The 19,678-nt window shown below is 37.9% G+C and overlaps 1 protein-coding gene across 5 annotated transcripts in view; it reads left to right on the top strand.

The window, feature by feature from the left end:
- LOC149012085 (SH3 domain-containing protein 1-like) overlaps positions 1-19,678 on the top strand; it is a 137,912-nt gene that overhangs the window by 23,985 nt on the left and 94,249 nt on the right. For all 5 annotated transcript variants that reach the window (XM_089159512.1, XM_089159509.1, XM_089159511.1 and 2 more), the window contains 3 exons: positions 14,731-14,844; positions 15,189-15,258; positions 15,342-15,490. In XM_089159512.1, the coding sequence (XP_089015638.1) occupies positions 14,731-14,844; positions 15,189-15,258; positions 15,342-15,490 (333 nt within the window). The remainder of the gene's footprint in view (positions 1-14,730; positions 14,845-15,188; positions 15,259-15,341; positions 15,491-19,678) is intronic.

The following is a 19,678-nucleotide window of genomic DNA, read 5'->3' as shown; positions in this document are numbered from 1 at the left end:
TCACCGACTATTCCACGGGGTTATAAACAGCCATCTGAACTTCTGAATAATTCTTAGGATTATTTAACATCAGCTTTCGTAACAGTCTTTCACCAATTCTAGACAGCACTGGAGTTGGGTCTCTTCCAACCTGTACTCAATGCGCATACATCTAGTTTCGGTTATTACTGAAACTACTCATCTGGGATTATTAATGGAATATGCATATGCTCCTACATGTATGCAGTGGTGGCCGTCACCAAGAACAGAGGCACGACTTTAGGCATGTTCCACGGTTATCCACCTCGAATATGCATGCAGATGACATGAAATACATAATTACTTCACTACTACAAGCCCATATCTTAAAAGAATAAAGAAAAGAGACTTACAGAAGAAGACTCAGTCTTCCTACGCTTGGACCTTCTCAAGATTAGTGCAATATTGAAGAAACTTTCATTACAAACATAACCTTATTTCTTTACAGAGCTTCTTCTCTTACAAACTTCTTCTCTCTCTCTTTACTTGCTTACTTCTACCCCCCTTTTTACATAAAACCGTCGTTCCTTATATAGGGAACGAAATCCAAACCTTATAGAAAATAGCTTAATAAAAGATAAAAGCAAAAGGAAATCTTATCCTGGACGAATGATTCGTCCATACAGATATCTTATCTTTTTTCTAGATTGTGTGACGTCAGCAGTATCTTTGCGTTAGCATTGCGTCAGAACATCTTTTAGACAATAATTGTCCCAACTTCAAATCCATCTAAGGCGAGCTCAATGACTTCCCTTATGGTATGGTTAAACCTGATAGGTTCATCTTCTATTATATCCATAATATGGGCATGAGCTATTCTTTTTGACCTTGTAAACATTCTATCTTCATGGTGTTTCTCATATTTTTTGAGGAAACAACTGACCTTTTTGTGTTTCTTGAACTTTCGCCCAATTATCTGAGCATATCTATTTACCCATCTTGGTAGGAGCAAACCTTCAAATTCCGGGGAAATAAACATTCTTCGGGATCTTTTGGTGTATCTATCTCTTCTGGAGAATCTTCTACGAGTCATCTGATTTGGATGAACTGGGTCCACCATCTTCCGTTGCCACGAGTTCTTTAAGCTTCACCATCATCTTATAAATTGCTCTGATATATTGTTGGATAGGTGATTCAAGAACTTCAACAACTGGTTTGTCTGAAGAGGATTTATCTTTAAAGGCTTCATTTGTCTTTTTCTCATGTTTGTTGAGGAAGGAAGTAAAGATCTCAGATTCATTCATGCCTAAGAGATCTTTGGCACGAAGTAAATGGGCTGTTAAATCTTCTTTTTCACTTTCAAGCTTGCGATTTGCAAGCCTTAAGCTATTAACTTCTTCAACAAGGCGTAATGCAGACACCCTGTTTATCTCACATTTTTCAGTGAGATCTTGGATTTCCATCTTTGTGACAGAACTCTCATCACATGCCATAAGTGCTCCTTTGAAATCTTTCTGATCGACTTTCTCGATCTTTGGATCTTTGTAGAAATTGATACCAAGAGTTTTCCTGGCGTCTTTCAAAGCTTCAGAAAGATCAACATAGCCTTTGTACAAAGCCTTGTCAAAATTTTTGATACAAGTAGTGACATCTAACCATTGTGTATAAATTCCAGGAAGTTTTCCCTTAAACACAACGTAATATCGGTAACTTGATTTTGACTTGGAGTAAGCCATATTCATTTGGTAGTTTAAGCAATTCATGACTGAACTGAAATAATCACGTTTGCTTTTATCTGCTGGATCATGGATACTCTGGTGATGAGAAATCCATAAATTATCTAAGATTGTTTTATCTTGTTCTTCAACTTCAAGCAAAGCCTTAAACTGAAATCTTTCATCTATGGTATAGAGGTATCTCTGACCATACATAATCTTTTTAGGTATGTGCTTCTTTTTCAAGTTAGCACTTCCTTTATGTGGGACTTTATTTTTGCTGCTTTGGGAATTAACCACTGAAGCAATAATCTCTTCAATAGAAGTATCTTTTAACTGGGATTCAGCCGTATCTTTGAGATCTCTGGGCTGAGAATCAGCCATATTTAATTCCTGCAAATCATTTTCCAAATAAGGATCTAGATAATCCATCTGCAAGGAAATTATCTTTACCATTAATATGTTCAAAAGTAATATCAAAACCTTTGTTAATAATGGTATCTCTAAAAATCAACCATCTTCTTTGGGAAATCTTTTTTTCATTTAAATTTTTATAGAACTTGACTATAGCTTGGCAGTCAGTTCTAAGAAGAATCTTTTTGTTTTGAAGAAAAAGTTCAAAGGCTTCTAATCCTTTGATAACAGATTCAACTTCAAAATCTATTGCAGCTAAATTTTTGTTCTGGTGTAAACCAAGAGCATATCTGTAGACTTCTTCTTCACTGGATTTAGGCGAGTACTCATTTGGTCTGATTTTGAGTTTAGCTCCCCATCCTTCTTGTGAACCATCTGTTTCAACAATGTGATAGTAATTATCTTTCGGATATCTTATGGGTTTAATAGTGGAGATCAATATTGTTTAATTCTTTGAACTAACTTAATATCTTGCTGATTAAATCTTTTTTCAGCTTTCGGGGAAGTCTTGGCATAGAGAGGGCCTAAGATTTTTCCCAAATCTTTTATAAAATTTCTAGCTTGATTGACTAGACCAACAAAAGATTTAATCTGGGTTGTTCCTTCGAGAATATCTGGGAATTCCAAGATTTTTCTCGAAATATGATCTTGTAAGGATATCAGATCTTTTCCTAAGACAAGTCCTAAAAAATTAATCTGTTCTTTAGCTATTTCTAATTTCCTTTTAGAGATAACTAATCCATGTTTAACAAATAATTCGAAGGCTGTGAGCAGATGCTCAACAGGCTGTTTCTCATTTTTACTATAGACTAGAATGTCATCTATATTGACTGCAATAAATTCTTTATAGTCTAAAAATATCTGATCCATTCTGCGCTGGAATACAGAAGGAGCATTCTTTAGTCCAAAGGGCATTACATTCCATTCATAATGTCCTCTGCTTGTTGTGAAAGCAGTCCATGGAATCGAATCTTTGTGGACTTTTATCTGGTGGAATCTAGGTTTAAGATCGGACTTGCTGAATATCTTTGCTCTGTCTATTAATGAGACAAGGAAATCTCTCATGGGGATGTTGTATGCATCATCCTCGGTATTGTCGTTCAATCTTTTGTAGTTTATCACCATTCTACTTTTTCCTCTCTTCTTTTCTGACTCCTTAATTACTATAAAAGCAGCTGATCTGTGAGGGCTGTTAGAATCTTGTTTCAATCCAAGTTCTTTAAGCTCCTTAAGGTGCTTGTCAAATTCTTCATCATCTTTAGAATTGTACTTAGGGTTTCCTGTAACAATTCTCATATCTTGGTTCTTAATTTTTAACTCAATTATTGGCTTATCTATATGCCAATATTCTAATGGGTTTTTATCTTGTATAATCTTTGATGTTTCTAATTTTTCTAAAACTTTCTGTATCGTGAGCTCATGGAAATTAGATTCAAATCTTCTAAAATCTAGGTAGTCTTGGTCTATCTCATAACAAGAATCAAACTCATATTCTTCCTCAAGTAATTCTTGTTCTATTCTAAATTCGAAATTTTCATCTTCCTCTATATCTGAAGCAATTTTACAAGAACCAGGGATTTTGCATTTACAGTTGGGAGGTACCTTTACCTTATCCACCACGGTTCGCTCGCAACTCTGAGGGTCTGAATAAGGCAAAGTAGGAATCATAACACTCTGCCTATTGATCTGAACATGGTGCTTGTTAATTTGGAGAGCACCATGGAAACTTAAGATAAAATTAAGTCCAATCAAGAGGTGAGTGGGTCTTGGACAGACTTGGCCCATCTGAAACCATTGGCTTTGTCCGCAATTAGTTTTGAAACTAATCAACGGGTTTTTCAACATCTTATCTGTAGTATGGGGTATGCCATCTATTCCTCTACTAATAATAGGAGGAATATCTACTAGAAATTGAGGTTCATCGAACCATTTAGGGTTCAGTGTACTTACTGTACACCCTGTATCTATTATTCCGATTAAGGAAACTATTTTAGTTCCAACTTTAACTTGGCATTCTACTTCTATTGATTTTAGATTTTCTTTTGTTTGGCAAAGAGGGATCTGTATTTCACTAGGAATTTGTGCTGAAGGGCTTGGTTGATTAGTAGAACCAAAACCTCCTCTTCGTATAACCTCAGGTCCAATACCATAATTAGGTATAATTATGGCTTGGGCAACTTTTCACCTTTAGTGACAGATATTTCTTGATCACTATAATTCATCATACAAATCTTTATAGGGTCTGTATAATCCGCATCTAAAACTCCTCCAAGAATTTGAACTCCTTACGAGGCATAATAAGATCTATCCTTAATTATCATGCCAAATTTATTACTTATGGTGTAAGTAACAAATGTGTCAATGATGGTTATCTTATGAGGCTCAAGAATACAATCATATGGGATGCATATGTGATATCCTAAACTATACTTTGTAGCTTTTCTGGGGTGTAATGCGACCTCAGAAAACCATCGTATATCTGGATCTGGATCTTTATCAATTTTTGCATTGATAATTGCTAATTCATCTTGTACCAATTCTAATCTTGTAGAATCTCTTTTTTCTTGTAATTCTGGAATAGTAATTCTATTTTTCCTTTCTTCAATAAGAATTACAGAATTATCTATACAAAATTTGCATATTTCGTTAAGGCAATTTCTGCATTGGTATCCTAAATCTAATCCTTGGTATTTTTTACAACCTGAACAAGCTACGTGGTATCTACCACCTTTGTGTTTCCAGAGATGCTTATCATTTTCACATTGTATCTTGTTCATTCGAATATGTAACTCTGTGGGATTAACAAGTTGGTTAATCAAGTTTGGATATGGTTCAATATCTTCTTCCTGGGTATCAGGTATTTCTACTAATACAACACTATAAACAGATTCTTGGTCTGACATCTCTTATTCTACGGCAATTAAACATTCATTGGTATTTTGTACTACCATTGCTCTCTTGCTATTTGTATTAACTAACTTAGGACATTCTTTGACCAAATGTCAAGTATCTCCGCAATTATAACATGCTAGTTTGGTTTTATAGTTTCTGTTGGGATTATATCTTCTTGCATGTCTTTGGGGATCTAGAAAAGGTTTTCTTCTATTAGATTTTCTTAAATACCAATTTCTCTTATCTTGGTAATATCTTCGTTTAGGTTTTTCATAATAACTTATTTGTGGTCTCCTAGGAGCTTGGATGTATCTGGGTTTTCTTCTAGGTTTAATATCTTGATTTCTTTCACCAAACGCCTGAGTGGTGAAGATGTCTTTGCAGAATCCAAAGTCTGTACTTTGAAACTGTCTTTGTATTTGTATGAAAGTACATTCCTCCACGAGCTTTGTAATAATATGTGTAATTCTTATACATACATTTTCTTTAGCTGGCTTGTTATCTACTGGAGTCCAACTATCTTTAATCTTTGTTCCAAGGGGTCCTGGTAGTTTTTTGAATAACTTATCCATTATTTATTTAGTAAAAATATTACCACTTATACTCGTGTAGTAGTAATACAACTTAAGAAATGGCTTTATATATCTATAGCTTTGGAGGCTTAACTGTTCAAGGTTAGTTAAAGCCATAGCTTGAATCTTAGTTTGTGCACTGTTGGGATCTTTTCCTGTACACATCATGTGGATGTAACTTGTAAAATTATAAGGGTTTACTCCCAGGTTTACAAGTCCAGTAAATACTTGTGGGTATTCACTCTTAAATCTTTCCCAATTAGCTTTCATGGATTCTCCCAAAAAGGTTTCCAAATATCTATACATCTCTTCTGCTGTCCAATTACGAGTGTCTTTAAAGAATTCGTTAATGACATTCTGCTTCCAAACATCTATGACACTGTCCCATCTTTGAGGATCATGATGTCCTAGGTTTAGTAACCTTCCTGTTCCTGTGATATAATCTAATCCTAATCTAATTGGAGGTTCTACAGGCATTTCTCTTCCTCGGGGCCTAATCATATCTCCTGATCCTATTTTTTCGAGATCATAATCCAATTTTTCTATCTTTTACATGGGTCTATCTCCAAATCTCATATCTGAATTATTTGGTCCATATGGTCTATTGGGATCATATGGAGCACCCTGTAGGTTCATCCCTATATGGTTATCCTTATCTAATTCTTCTCCGATGTCTTCCAAATCTGATGGAATCTGGTTCATGTCCACTTCTTGCCTATCCATTCTAATTTTGATGCTAGAGCTTGTAGACTCAGGAACCGATCGAATTTCATCCTTTTCAGAAGATTCATCATCTAATTTTGCAGCTTCATTATATCTTTCTTGTTCAAATATAATTCCTCTTCCTTTGAGGACTTCTTCAGCCATTAATCTTATCCTTTCATCTCCTCTTTTTATAGCTCTTTCTCTTATCTCACATAGGTTCTTTGTTTCTCTGTTCATCTAATCTTACTCAAATTATGATCTGATGCTGTTACTATCTTCATCTCTTGTATCTGTGGATACCCTTTGTTGGGTTTCCAAATAATTATGGAACCTAAGTAAAGTGTTTCTTTGTGAATCTTGGTATAAGGTATTCTCCGTTGGAGTGATTATCTTGTTATCCTTTTGGTGGATGAGTTATGTAACATCCCATTCTAATCCTGCCAATTTTATTGGATCAATTATGGCTGGTTTTTGTAAAGCTATATGTTTTGATGCTATTCCTTGGATAACATCGTCTATCTGGACATTAAACTTAATTGTAGAATTATTAGAGGTTTTTCCCATAAATCCTACACAAACCAAAAGGTTATGTCCAACATAACTCTCATAACCTTTTGTCATAATTTTTAGTCTTATTTGACAGGCATCTTTTATATTTTTCATAAAATCTGGGGCAATATATAGAACAATCCTATATTGTTATTCATATCTACTTCAGTAACTGCTATGATGGATTCTGTGGGATTTTGCCACCCATCATCTGTCAGGGCTACTAAAACTTTTGTGCCCAAATTTTTTCTTGTTAGTCCCTTAATGCCTATTACGATAACACCAAGGTGTAACAAATTCATCTTTTTGTGCAATCTTAACTTTCCCAAGGTTTCATCTGACAAGACCTGGATCACACTTACTTTTCTTACTGTGACTTTCATAGGATGTTCTTGATAAGCTCTTACTAAGCCGGTGTCCTTAAGGAAACCATTACATGCATACAACTCTTCTAGTTTTAATAAACTTAATCAGTTATTTCTAAAGCTTTGAATATTTTGATCTATATCTATTATTTCTTCTAGTGCAAGATTCTGACTACTAGAAGGCTTAAATCTCCTGAAGATTCTTCCTATGGTAGACTCAGAATCGTTTGAACCACTTGATTCATATCCACTTGATTTGGTTACAGAATTGGACCTTCCAGTGAATGGTCTAATACTCATTTTGAGAAATATGGGCCAAATCTGAAAGTTTTATCTTAAGAATACTTAATAAAGTCTCCTTTAGGTTTTTTACCATTTTCAGTAACTCTTAATCTGTCCAAGGATGCATTTAAATTTTCAATTTCAGCACTTGAAACAGTACCTGGTTGACTAATCTTGGATTCTATCCTATCAAGCTTTTCTATGATGATCTTTAGCATTTCTAGTTCAATGTTATTTTGAACTATGATAATTGTATCTGGAACCCCTACTGCTTTGAATTTGGTTATACCTACATTTTCTTCAGGTAGGTCTCCCCAATAAAATTCTTTCAATCTTTCTTTAACTCTCAGATAATCTATGCTGGAAGAAAGGCTCATATTCCAAATAATCTTTTGGTTAACTTTTCAAGGTTATCTATTTTTGTATCTATCAAAGACATTCTCTTCCTGAACTCTTCAGATTCTTGCTGCCTTTGGAGGCTCATTTTTTGGGCTTTAGCTTCTAGGTTTTCTAGATTTGCTAAAGTTTGCCTTTCTATATCTTTAGGTTCTCTTAATCTTAGTTGGTGGATCAATTCTCTTATTTCATTCTTAGAAGGAATCTTTGATAAATCAAGGTTTAAGATTATTTTTCTATAATCTTCAATCTTATGATTTATGTAATCTACATTTTTAAGAATCTGTGTATTATCTTTCTCCAAATCAAGGGTTTGGTTTATCTGTTTTAATATTTTATTTTTATCTCCTATGATATCAGCTATTTTATCTATTGTGTTTTGAATCTTACCCCAATTATCTTCGAGACTTAAACTTAGATTGATAATCAAGTCTATTAATGAGTTAAGTACTTCACATATATTATCAGAATCTTTCATGTGTAGTTTGTGTCTAAAATGTATAGACCCAAAATAACAACAAAGCTTATATCTGTCTATAGTAAAGACAGTTTGTCCTATAGTATCTGAAATCTCGAGATTTAGGTGTTCTATTCTTTTTAGATTAGTAATACCACTCATCATCTAGATAATCTTTTACATCTGCGTTATAATAGTCTTCAGAGTTATAGGTATCAGAAAAACTATATTGTTCTTCTATATCTTCAACAAAACCTTCAAAATTATAATCAGAAATTCTGATATCTTCAATAATCTCTAAAGCAAGAATATGCTTAATCATTGTTATCAAAAGATGGATAATATAATCAATCATTTTGATGAAATAATTGACCTAATCTACTTTCAGGCGTGCGTAAAGTATATTTCCACCGAGCCTCCATATATCTTTTTACATACGGATCTAAATCAAAATGCACATTTTGGTAATTATCCATGCATTTTTGGAAGATAGATCTTTTACTTCTTTAGGAAGTACATGTAAGTCTGAATCTTCAATGTAAACAATGAATTTGACGAAAGACTTGTAGTAATCTTTCATAAAACTTAATTGTAAACTGAAATCACCATAAATGGTTAATCTATCTATAAGCATAAAAAACATCTGATAAACGAAATACATTGCTTAAATTGAGGGCTTGTTTCATGTCGTAATTATGCGATGCAATCCTACTTTTACACAGTCACAGAGAAAGTAACGGCTCTGATACCATAACATTTTAGTTTTAGATATGTAATCCAGAAGGTTTAAAGTTCGCTGGATCGAACTATGCAAACCTATACTAAGATGCAAAATATGCCTAATGCTCTAAGAGTATTTTAACTAATATATCTGAAATAAACAGACGCAAAACACAAGGCCTATAGGGCTCCCGCATACTCACATCGAGCCAACCGAGACTTATGGCCAAGCGCGCTTTGGAAGTTGCATTGCAAAGCAGGATGCTTTCTGCATTTCCTTTTGGGCCAAGGAATGCATTTCTGTTTACTCTCAACTAGATTTCAACTCTTTTTGAGACCTACATGGTTGGATGCAATACTGAAATGATATACAACATTATGTGAGAATATATATATATATATATAATAGTTGTCACGGCGACATATATATATATATTTTTTTTTTTTTTTTTTTTTTTTTTTTTTTTTTCTCGCGCCGCGCCGCGGCGGCGGTTTAGGCTAATTGAGGCGATGAGTCGACGAGGCGTCCTCCGAGGCGCTTTTGAGGCGGTTGAGGCGTTTAAAGTGAAATTTTTAGTGTACATCTCATTCACTTTAAATCTATCATATCTTATATAATAAAAAAACTAATATCAGACTACCTTAAGTCATTCAACATACTACAAACCACACATAATAGGTCCTAAATAAAAAGTCACAAGAAAAAAGGAAGAGAAGAAGTTGCTTGTCACTGACCACTACTTGCCGGAGTGTCGCTGCGGGAATGGAAGAGAAGAAGAGAGTTAGAGATTAGGGATTAGAGTGAGAGTGAGAGTGTAAGACTTGAGTCAAGAACTTAATCTCTTTCAATTTTGTTTGTTTTTATTTTTATTTTAACATTTGATCACATGTAGCGTCATTATACATATGCATATAGGTTCAAACAATAGATACTTTACAATTGGAATCTAATAAGTATTTCAATATATGCCTTCGATTAGGCATCTTTCTCGTGATTTAAAAAAGAAAGAAAAAAAAGCAGACGCCTTATTGCCTAAAAATAAGGTGACGCCAATTTGAGGCGCTCCGAAGGAACCCAGACGCCGAGGCGACGATTAAGCGACGCCTAGGCGTCTAACTATGATATATATATGTCATTAGTCTAACTAAGAGGGGAGTAAACAGTCTTTTACCTTTTGGTTTATCATGTTTTAAATGCATGGTTGTCTGCTTTATGCTTCTACAAAACCCTTGTTTAGTGTTTTCCCTTTGGACACACTTGTACGCCTAATCAGTCTTACAACCCAATATCAATATCTGTATAGGTGGTCATTTGAGCATATGTGATAAGGGAATAACTGAATATTTAGGGCTTGGATAGATCGTGGGAGAATTCTGGCCACTGGCCATTGTGATTTTTAATGAAACGAGAAAACTCCTGCTAAATTTCCGAGAGTTTGTTCTTGTCTATTGCTATGAGAGACATGATATGTGATACGATCCCGTATCTGAAGCTTAGAGAAAAGAAGAAATTAAGAGGGTTAGGGACAGATTTCAGAATGAAAACAGGGTTGGGGAAGAAGAAGAGCACATAAACGAGAGCTAGAGACAAGAGACAAGAACAATATTCTTCCTCCCCCTCAATTACTTGCTACACTTACATTTATAGTTACGGCTACTATCCCATTGTTATGCCCATTCTGCCCTCTAATATGTACCGTCCATGACCTGATTACCACTATAACATTTCACCCCATCATTTCCTTACAATTACCTCCCTCGATGGGTCTACCTTTAAATAGGATCGTAACATTGCCGACCCCTTATGAGAGAACCTTGTCCTCAAGGTTCAGATGTAACATCCCCCAATTCAGTATTGAAACAACCACCATAAGCGCCATTGAAGGATAAAGCAAACAACACCTCAAAAGTATAGCCAAGCAGGGCATGGTCTGTGCATGTAGAGCTCCATGAAAATTCATTGGGCCACCAATAACCAAGGATAGAGGATCAGATTTTCCAATTACTATACTCACAGCAACATATCTTGAGACCCACACAAATGCACCAACTAGAACCTTGGAACCGGGAAGAAATTTTAATGTGTCATCCACTTGAATTAGCAAGGCAACCATCTCCCTTTCTTGACCACATGTCCCACTTGCATCTTTGACAAGCAATTGAGCCATTGCTAGTGCAAAGTCTACCAACTCCTTGATAGCAGCGGATGTTTTGTCCATGGCAAGAATTCCCAGGTACTTTCCCCACAGCACAAACAAAATTAGTATTATACTTATCTCAAAATAAGTTGATAACAAGAACCCATCGAAAGCACCATATGTCACTGTAGAGTAGGAGACTGAAGTTCCCAATGTAACCAAAACAAATAGAACAATACCTTCATTACAACTTATGCAATCTGCATATGTCATATCTCTAATCTGGAACTGCCCCACCATAGTTGTCTTTATTATTGTTCCAATTGCCCTGTGATCTGGTCGAATCCTAGCATAGGAACCTCCACGTGAACCCCCAAAATTTATAAGGTCCAGCACATTTTTCTTTCCCAAGAATTTCTGTAAAGCCTCTGACACATGATCATACCATCGAGTTTGCCATCAGAATAGGACTCTACTTCCATCATCTTCTGCAGCTAGTTTCTCCCTTAATATCACATTTACTTCATCTTGATAAGCTGTAGCTTCATTTGTACCATTCATCAGTTTTTTAAGACCCTCCAAATTGATTGCACTCTGTATAGACCTAAAAACATTAATGCCGGCCTTCAAGCTCGCAAATGCAATCTTCTGCTTGTTGGCGAGTGCAATGTCTGCCAACTGTTGTTTCCCATTAATCACCCACTTATCAACTTGCTTCCATAATTCCTCCTGTGCCTTCAGTTTCTTGAAGGCAAGCAAAGCCCTGAATTTGTTCTCTTCACGAATCCAGTCCTTCGCAGCCTGCTTCTTGGCTTTAATAACATCATCAAACCTTACGGTAAGATAGAGAGCAAAATTCACCTTTTCTGTCATACCAACTAAGCGAGGAGAAGAGACTCAAATTCCATCAATTGTTCTATCTAGGACACAATCATGCAAGCCCACTACAAAGGTGAGAAACCACACTCTAATTTGATCCCCTGCTTCCGAAATTTTCGGCAACCATGGCTTGGTACAGTCTGTTGGAGCTCGATCCTTACCGGCTGTCTTTTTGAGCTCCCAAGACACCAGAACCTTAGTTTTATATCCAGCATTCAAAGAAGAGAATGAGGTTGTGAGAGTGAAGGAAACACCGGTATAGTTGAGCCGCCAGAAGGAGAGATTGAGATGGCGAAAATGACTGAGAAAGTGTTGGGCAAGAGGGTTACGACCGAAAAACGTCTTGCCACCTTCTAAGAACGCAAACCGGGCCTCCGTGGGATGGTAAGAATAACTTTACCAGCAGGGATCTCATAATATTTTGAAGATTTCTGTTCCTTGCCCATGAAAACTGCCCATTGAGTACTAACTGCGAGAACAATTCGATACCAGTGCTGCCAAGTCAAGTGTCTATGCAACCATAGAAGACTCTCCAGCGCGAGCTGGTCTGCCAGAGGCAAGAAGCCACTCCTCCGTCGTTGGCGCTGAGGTCTCCACCAGCAACACCACTTGCGGCTTCCCTTGGTGTAGCACCACATCCTTGAGCATAATGATGAGTAAGGAAGAAGAATAAACAATTAATTTTTGCAAATGCCCCTTCTTGGTAGGCTTAGTAAAATAGTTGTGTGGGCTTTGGGCCTTTGCTTCCCCGATCTTACAGTTTGGGCTGGGTCTTTTTGCCCATTTTAATCCCTGTATGGGCCGTATGTGAAGCTGTAAACACTGGGCCCCTAGTTGAGCAGCAACTAACCCAATTGACATGATTGGCTTGAAATTACAATTTGTAATGCGTCCATAACTTGAATCGTGAAGCTTCAGCCTGTGACTCAGGTACGTGGGTTGCATTTTGTTTTTGTTAAATGGACTTCTAAAGACCTGCTTCTCTCCTTTAACTCTCTAGGCTAACAACAAAGATCGACCCATAGTCAGGGATCTAACCAAACCGAACCACGTTTGAATTTGAGCCATTGGTCCAATTCCTTTCCTCTCCTCTCCAGCAATCCAAACCCAAATCGTGACCCAAACCACCTCTGCTGCCATGATCGAATTCTTCACCTCTCTAACTAAAGACGGCAATAGAGTGCGGGTGGTGCTTATCCCAAGATTCCATCGCAGAAGTCGCTTCTTATGAGGATGCCACCGGTTCCTCCTTCTAGCAGTAGCTTCTTTTCTCTGTCATGGGGGTTTCGCTGCCGCTCGCGGCTTACCTTGTTGGTTTCGCCGTCGTTCGCCTCTCCCCACTGCGATTTCTACCTTTGGCCATGGAGGTTTTGCCGGAGGGAGTGTCGCCCAGCCTTCAATCTCGCTGTCTCGGTGTTGTTTCTCCTGTCCTTCATTGTGAGTCTCGGTTCTGACCTTAGAGACGATCAACGTCATTCTCAGATTTGCATCTGTCGTTTTGTTGAAATCACTAAACGGGGAGTCCATCCTGATGGTCCCTTGAGTAAATCGGCTCTGAAAAACCCCAGTGATAGGAAAAAATGTGCGATGGTCATCGGTGTACCTTGGATTGATTTTTCCGGTGACTTCTCCTTTTGGTTTTTGAATCTCATGTTGTCTAGCGATCAATTGCCATTTCCTCCCTCCCTCAGAGCACACTACCTGATCTGCCACCACGGTAACGTTGTTCACCGCACTCCTGCTCAACTCACCATGTACAATGCTTGAATCACTACTACTTAAACCATTGCCCAACTCACCTTGTGCATTGCTCGAATCAACCTGTACCCCATCCAAGACAAGGCAGTCATTCTGCGATTTATCTTTGTACTGCTCCACCTCGAACGCCGACAACCCTGTCGCACTAAGTAACATTTCGGGTGGAGGCTGTGGAAACGGTTCAGGTAAGGGAGCTATGCCCCTTTCTGTGAGAAATTGATCAAGCTTCCTATTTATTGAAGAAATGAGGGTAAACATCATCTTTGTGATCTCACGAAACTCTGCTCTCCTTGCTTGATGCTCCACTTTCCATGCTTGCACATCGATGTCCATCCGATCCGGCAGGTCGGACCAATGATATGATTCCGTATCTGAAGCTTAGAGAAAAGAAGAAATTAAGAGGGTTAGGGATAGATTTCAGAATGAAACAGGGTTGGGGAAGAAGAAGAGCACATAAACGAGAGCTAGAGACAAGAGACAAGAACAATATTCTTCCTCCCCCTCAATTACTTGCCACACTTACATTTATAGTTAGGGCTATTATCCCATTGTTATGCCCATTCTACCCTCTAATATGTACCGTCCATGACCTGATTACCACTATAACATTTTACCCCATCATTTCCTTTCAATTACCTCCCTCGATGGGTCTACCTTTAAACAGAGGATCGTAACAATATGTTTCACCAAATTGTGGATTTTGGAAATGAAAATTGCTGTATGTTGGTCATCTAAACACAATGGATCATACTTTGTGTTGATATCTATTGATAGTGATTCTTGCAATGGTTATGTTTCAAGTTGCAGGTTCTATTGAAGCAGAGAGAATGCCTTCACCAATTTTTATTTTCTAGCATATAATATTTGAATCTTTTGCTTGAGTTTTTCCCCAAAACCATGCTGTAAACTTGGGTTTTCATTACTTTGTAGGCCGTTCTGAAGCAATTGCGACATCCAGCTAATGAAGCTGTTATACCTGATGAAGCGGAAATTCAGTGCCACCAACAACTTCAATATCTATACAATTCTACCAGAGCAGCTAAGGTGTGCAGTCATCAATTCTTTTTGTCGATGATTCTTGCATTTCTCAAGTTAGACAAATTTCAGACAGCCTGCAAATAAATCTCGGTTGAAACTGGCAGAAATGTTTTAGTTTTGCCAAAATGAAACTAAATCTTTCAACCTTGGTTTCAGCCCAGGGAGTCCAGGGTTGACACCCAGTGTTAAAACCTTGAAATGAGTTCCAGACTTCCAGCACGACTTGGTTTTGAGCAGCCTCAAACTGACCTCAGAACCAAGATTTGGAACCTTGCTTCCAATTGCAATTTACCTGATTTACTGGAAAAACATAAGCACATTCTCACCTTTTGTTCTTAAGTGTTATTCAGCACCTCCAGAAGGACATTGTTAGGGGCGTTGAAGGTTTTATTGCGGCTAGTTCAAAGCAAATGGAAATAGGTGAGCATCATTATGATCCACCATTGTATGGTTGTCCTCCTTATCAGCAAGCTGACATGTACAACTGCATATTGCATTCCTAGTGAGAAAATTGGCTGAGGATTGTTGCAGATACGGGAATGAGAATCAGGGATCTGATTCTTCTCTTGCTAGGGCTTCTCATAAGTTTGGTATTTCACACAGTTCAATGGAGAAAGAGAGAGAGATTTTGCTTAGAGTTTTCGGTGATCAGGTAATATTTGTTACTGCACCATTTTTCGAATAAGCTTTATTAAAATGCTCAATCCAGTGTTCACGAATTGGATTCTGTATGGTATTTTTCTTGCTTGCTAGAACGTGTTAATGCTTATACACATGAACAATAATCTTTCAAAATAAAACAAGGGAAAAAGGCGTGTAACAAATCAATATTGAATGATTTACATTGAGAGCGCCAATGAGAACATTTAATTGTCTTTCCTCATTTTGGCAGTTGTCGGATTATATTTTGTCTACTTTCTGTTTCCCACCATCCCTCCTGCGCCCCCCCCCCAATCTGTGTGTGTTCCTGTCTGTGTCTGTGTGTCTGTCTGTCTCTCTCTCTCTCCCTATCTATCAGTCTATATGATTACCCAAACCTGAACAGGGCATAAAGTCTTCCCTCATGACCATTGATCAGAAATCACCTTTCACAGTCTCTACTCCTACACAATTCAGATACACAACTGAAGAATTGAAAGTAATAGAGTTGGGATTAAGAATAGTACATCATATGTAAGTATTAAATCCCTACTCCTACACAATTCACATATACTACTGAAGAATTGAAACTACTAGAGCTGAGATTAAGAATAGTACATGACATCATATGTAAGTATAACATTAGTGGCAATTAAACAAGTGTTTGAAAACTTTATGAATTTGAACTTTATTGCATAACATGTTCTGTCTTTTCTCACATTATAATTCTTACCATACTCCATCCAAGAGAAAAGATTATCATAGGGGGTTATCTAAATGGACATATTGGGAAAGGTCAACGAGACTATTAAAGTGTACATCAAGGAGTTTGGAGAGAAGATTGAGGAAAGGATTTCTGTTTTAGATTTACTGCTGCTTTTGATTTATCTATTGTAAATACTCACTTTTGAAAGAGAGAGGAGCATTTAATTACCTTCAAAAGTGGACATCATAGAAGCCAAATAGATTTCTTCTTAACTAGAAGGTCGAATAGGATAATTGAATTACCTTCTATCTTGAGGAAAGCTTAACCGCACAACATAGACTAGTGGTCTTGGCTGTGTGCCTCACTCCAAGAATTTATAAAAGGTGAGGTTAACTACCTTAGGATTAAGTGGTGGAACTTAAATGGAGATTGCTTGAAATCTTTCACTAATGAAGCAGTCAAACAGGGAAACTGAATTTGAAGGGGACACTAATACGATTAGAATGAGATGGAGGATCCCACAACCATCCAATGAAGACCCAAGGAAGGTCCAGGGTTGCTGCCAAACACCCTGTGGCTCTGTCAGCAGCATAGGGAATTTCGGTCACATGGAGAGTAATTTGGTAATTTTGGGTCAATCCTAGTCAAAGCCTGTCAGGTTCAGTTGTATTATAAATTGTGTTAAGTTTTGTAATTTGAGTCAATGTACATTGAGATAAGTAAGACTCCTAATTGGAGGAGTCCTATTTAGATTAGAAGTACTTATTTGGGTTTTGAAGTTGAGTACTACACTACTGGTACGATTTGTTTAACAGACTCTATAGATACAGCCTATTGTTTGTAACAAAATTATTTTCTTTTATGAATAAATTTATCGAAAGGAGTTAAAACATAGGATTAGAGGTTTGGCCGGGGAATTCTGGCATTCCCTAACGCAGGGAAGACTGCGGCAGCCTTGTGGTGTTTTTCTTCAGCAAAGTCTGCATCCTTCATCTCTTGAAGCAGTAAGTACTTACCCTACCCCTTTGCCTTCCTAATCCCATCGCATGTTTTCTCTCTTTCCCCTCTTCTAGCCTGTGATACCTTCCTCTTTATCCTAAACCCTAAACTCTTTATCAATCTCCTCCACCAAATCGCACCCCTGTTTGGAATAATTACCCATTGTCCTTTCCTAACACTCGATTCCTAGTAGAAGCCCTAATCAATCCCCAGAAATCCTAGAAAATTGAGTTTCAAGAATCTAAACCATAGACCCTGTTGGCCAAACTGTGTATGTCTTCTCTTCCAACACTAACATTCCCTAAGACCTTAAAGAACCTTAGCCACAGGGTGTGGAAGCCCGCCCAAATGCCCTAGCTGCAGGCGCCTACACCCTAATAGTGTTTGCTATTTATCAAGGATCCTTAATATAATTGGCCTCATCTTTGAGGCTACATCAAGTGGTATTAAAGACTTGGATGCATCAACATGTAATTACAGAGGCATCAGATGCTAGAAGCTGATAAGTTCCTAAGGCACTTCACAGAGGTTCACATCGACGTGTGATGGTGGATAACTCTCAACCCAGAGATTTACAAAGTCGATGTAGACATGCATCGTTGGCATGTTGAATTTGTTGTAATGCAACAATATTAGTAGTATTATTTATAAGGGTAGAATAATCTATTAGGGTGTTTTATGGTAATGGTCCCACATTGGGAATATTAGTCTTCTCCTTTGCATATAACTAATACAAATAAAGGCCTGCTACGTCACTTTAACATATTTAAGGATTTCTCAAATCATTCAACATGGTATCAGAGCCACATATTTCATACTTATATCTGAGGAGTCCTAAAAATAACCACCTTAAGCATCGCGGCATCCCTTCTTCACTTTTTCCTCTCTTACTCCCCTCTCCAAAATCACCGCCAATCTTTTCTCAACCCTGCAATCCTCATAGGGGTATTGCCCCCACCTATAGTCACCCTTAACCCTATCAATAGCCCTGGAAGCCATTGCCTCCCTATTGTGAAGCTTTTGAGTTGTCGATGTCTGCCGCTAGTCTTCATACCACCCAACGATAGCCCTAGAGCCATTGCCTCCTCTTCGTAAGGTCTTGAGGGTTGTCAGGAGCCTTCTTTCCTTCTTGGCAGCCAACAATAGTGTTGATGTCACATCCACCCAGCTGGTACCCTATCTGGAATACCCAAGTGTGTGATCCACAGCCTCGAAGATCAAATTTAGGAATGATCATATCCACTTAGCACAATAATATAATCAAAAGCAAGAACAAAGCATTGTATTCAAGTAATTTAATAATAAAAGTCAAGAAAGGATCTTAAAAGGATCACAAAAGAATATCAGAGTGCGGATAACAAGATACCAATCAAAAGATAACAGTAGAGTATAGCAGAAATATACTCCACAAACAAAGCGGTAGGTAGATCAGAAATCTAAAACAAGTTCTAAGCTATCACAACCGAAGGAAAAGGAAAGGAAATTATAAGTCATTCTAATACTAAACAAAATATTAAAGTTTCAAGATCCGGCTAATTCCGATGTGCTCCATCATCACACGGGTATGCTTCACTGCATTGCTCGTAGTCACCAACATCTTGGAAACCCAACAAGTCACCCACCGAGGCTTCATAGTTTTGGTTCTCAAAGTCATTGGTACCTGCAATATCATCTAAAAACATGTCCCCCGAAGGGTAAGCTCAAAAAGAACTTAGCAAGTAATCCAACCACAATAAACATCTTCACACATAATCCAAGGCAAACATAAATGCAATGACATGAAACAATATGTGCAAGTATGCTTCTAACTCTATATATGTATGCTGGTCTCTATTGGCAGACACGCTTTAAGTCATAGCACTATACTCCTCTGGGTGGGTCTGAAATCACTCTCCCTCAGCCTTCCCGGCATCTTGGGTTCTCCGTTTGGTAAATGGGTCCTGAAACCTTCCCGGACATCCTTGGTTGGGGTTTAGGTCAACACCCTCTCACATCATCGTACGGGGATAATCTTAGCCCAATGCAAGTTATCTACTGGGTCACATCTACTTAGGGTTAGATATGTCCATTCCTCGCTTCCCGCGATCCTTTCCGACACCTTTCCCACTTGAGTCACCATCTCCTTCCTGGCTATGTAGACTCTTAACCCTATTGGTCATCCACACATAGTAAACGGGAAGCTCTCATGTCCTCTCACAAGTTGGCTACCGGTCTTGAGCTCCCATGAACCCAAGTCTACCACATGCAACCCTACCAATGAATGGCCCCCACAATTTGATTCATGTCCTCTTATGGGTTGGTACCGGTCTTGAGCACCCACAAATCTCCACTGCTGCCACGGGTCACTAGGTCTCAATTCCCCTTCCGATAGGTTCAGATATGACAAGGGTTTCCTAACCAAACACTTCTAGACATGCCCTAGGTATGTCACCCAGTGATCAGGGAAAGCGCCAAGAGGCACCATAGGAATGCGTCCCATACCACCTCCACTGGTGT

Source organism: Hakea prostrata, chromosome 6, assembly GCF_041222555.1.
Source record: "Hakea prostrata isolate BN-2017 chromosome 6, UWA_Hpros_2, whole genome shotgun sequence".
Classification (NCBI taxonomy): Eukaryota; Viridiplantae; Streptophyta; class Magnoliopsida; order Proteales; family Proteaceae; genus Hakea; species Hakea prostrata.
The sequence above is the reverse complement of the archived record's forward strand: the minus strand, read 5'-3'. Positions and strand labels throughout refer to the sequence as shown.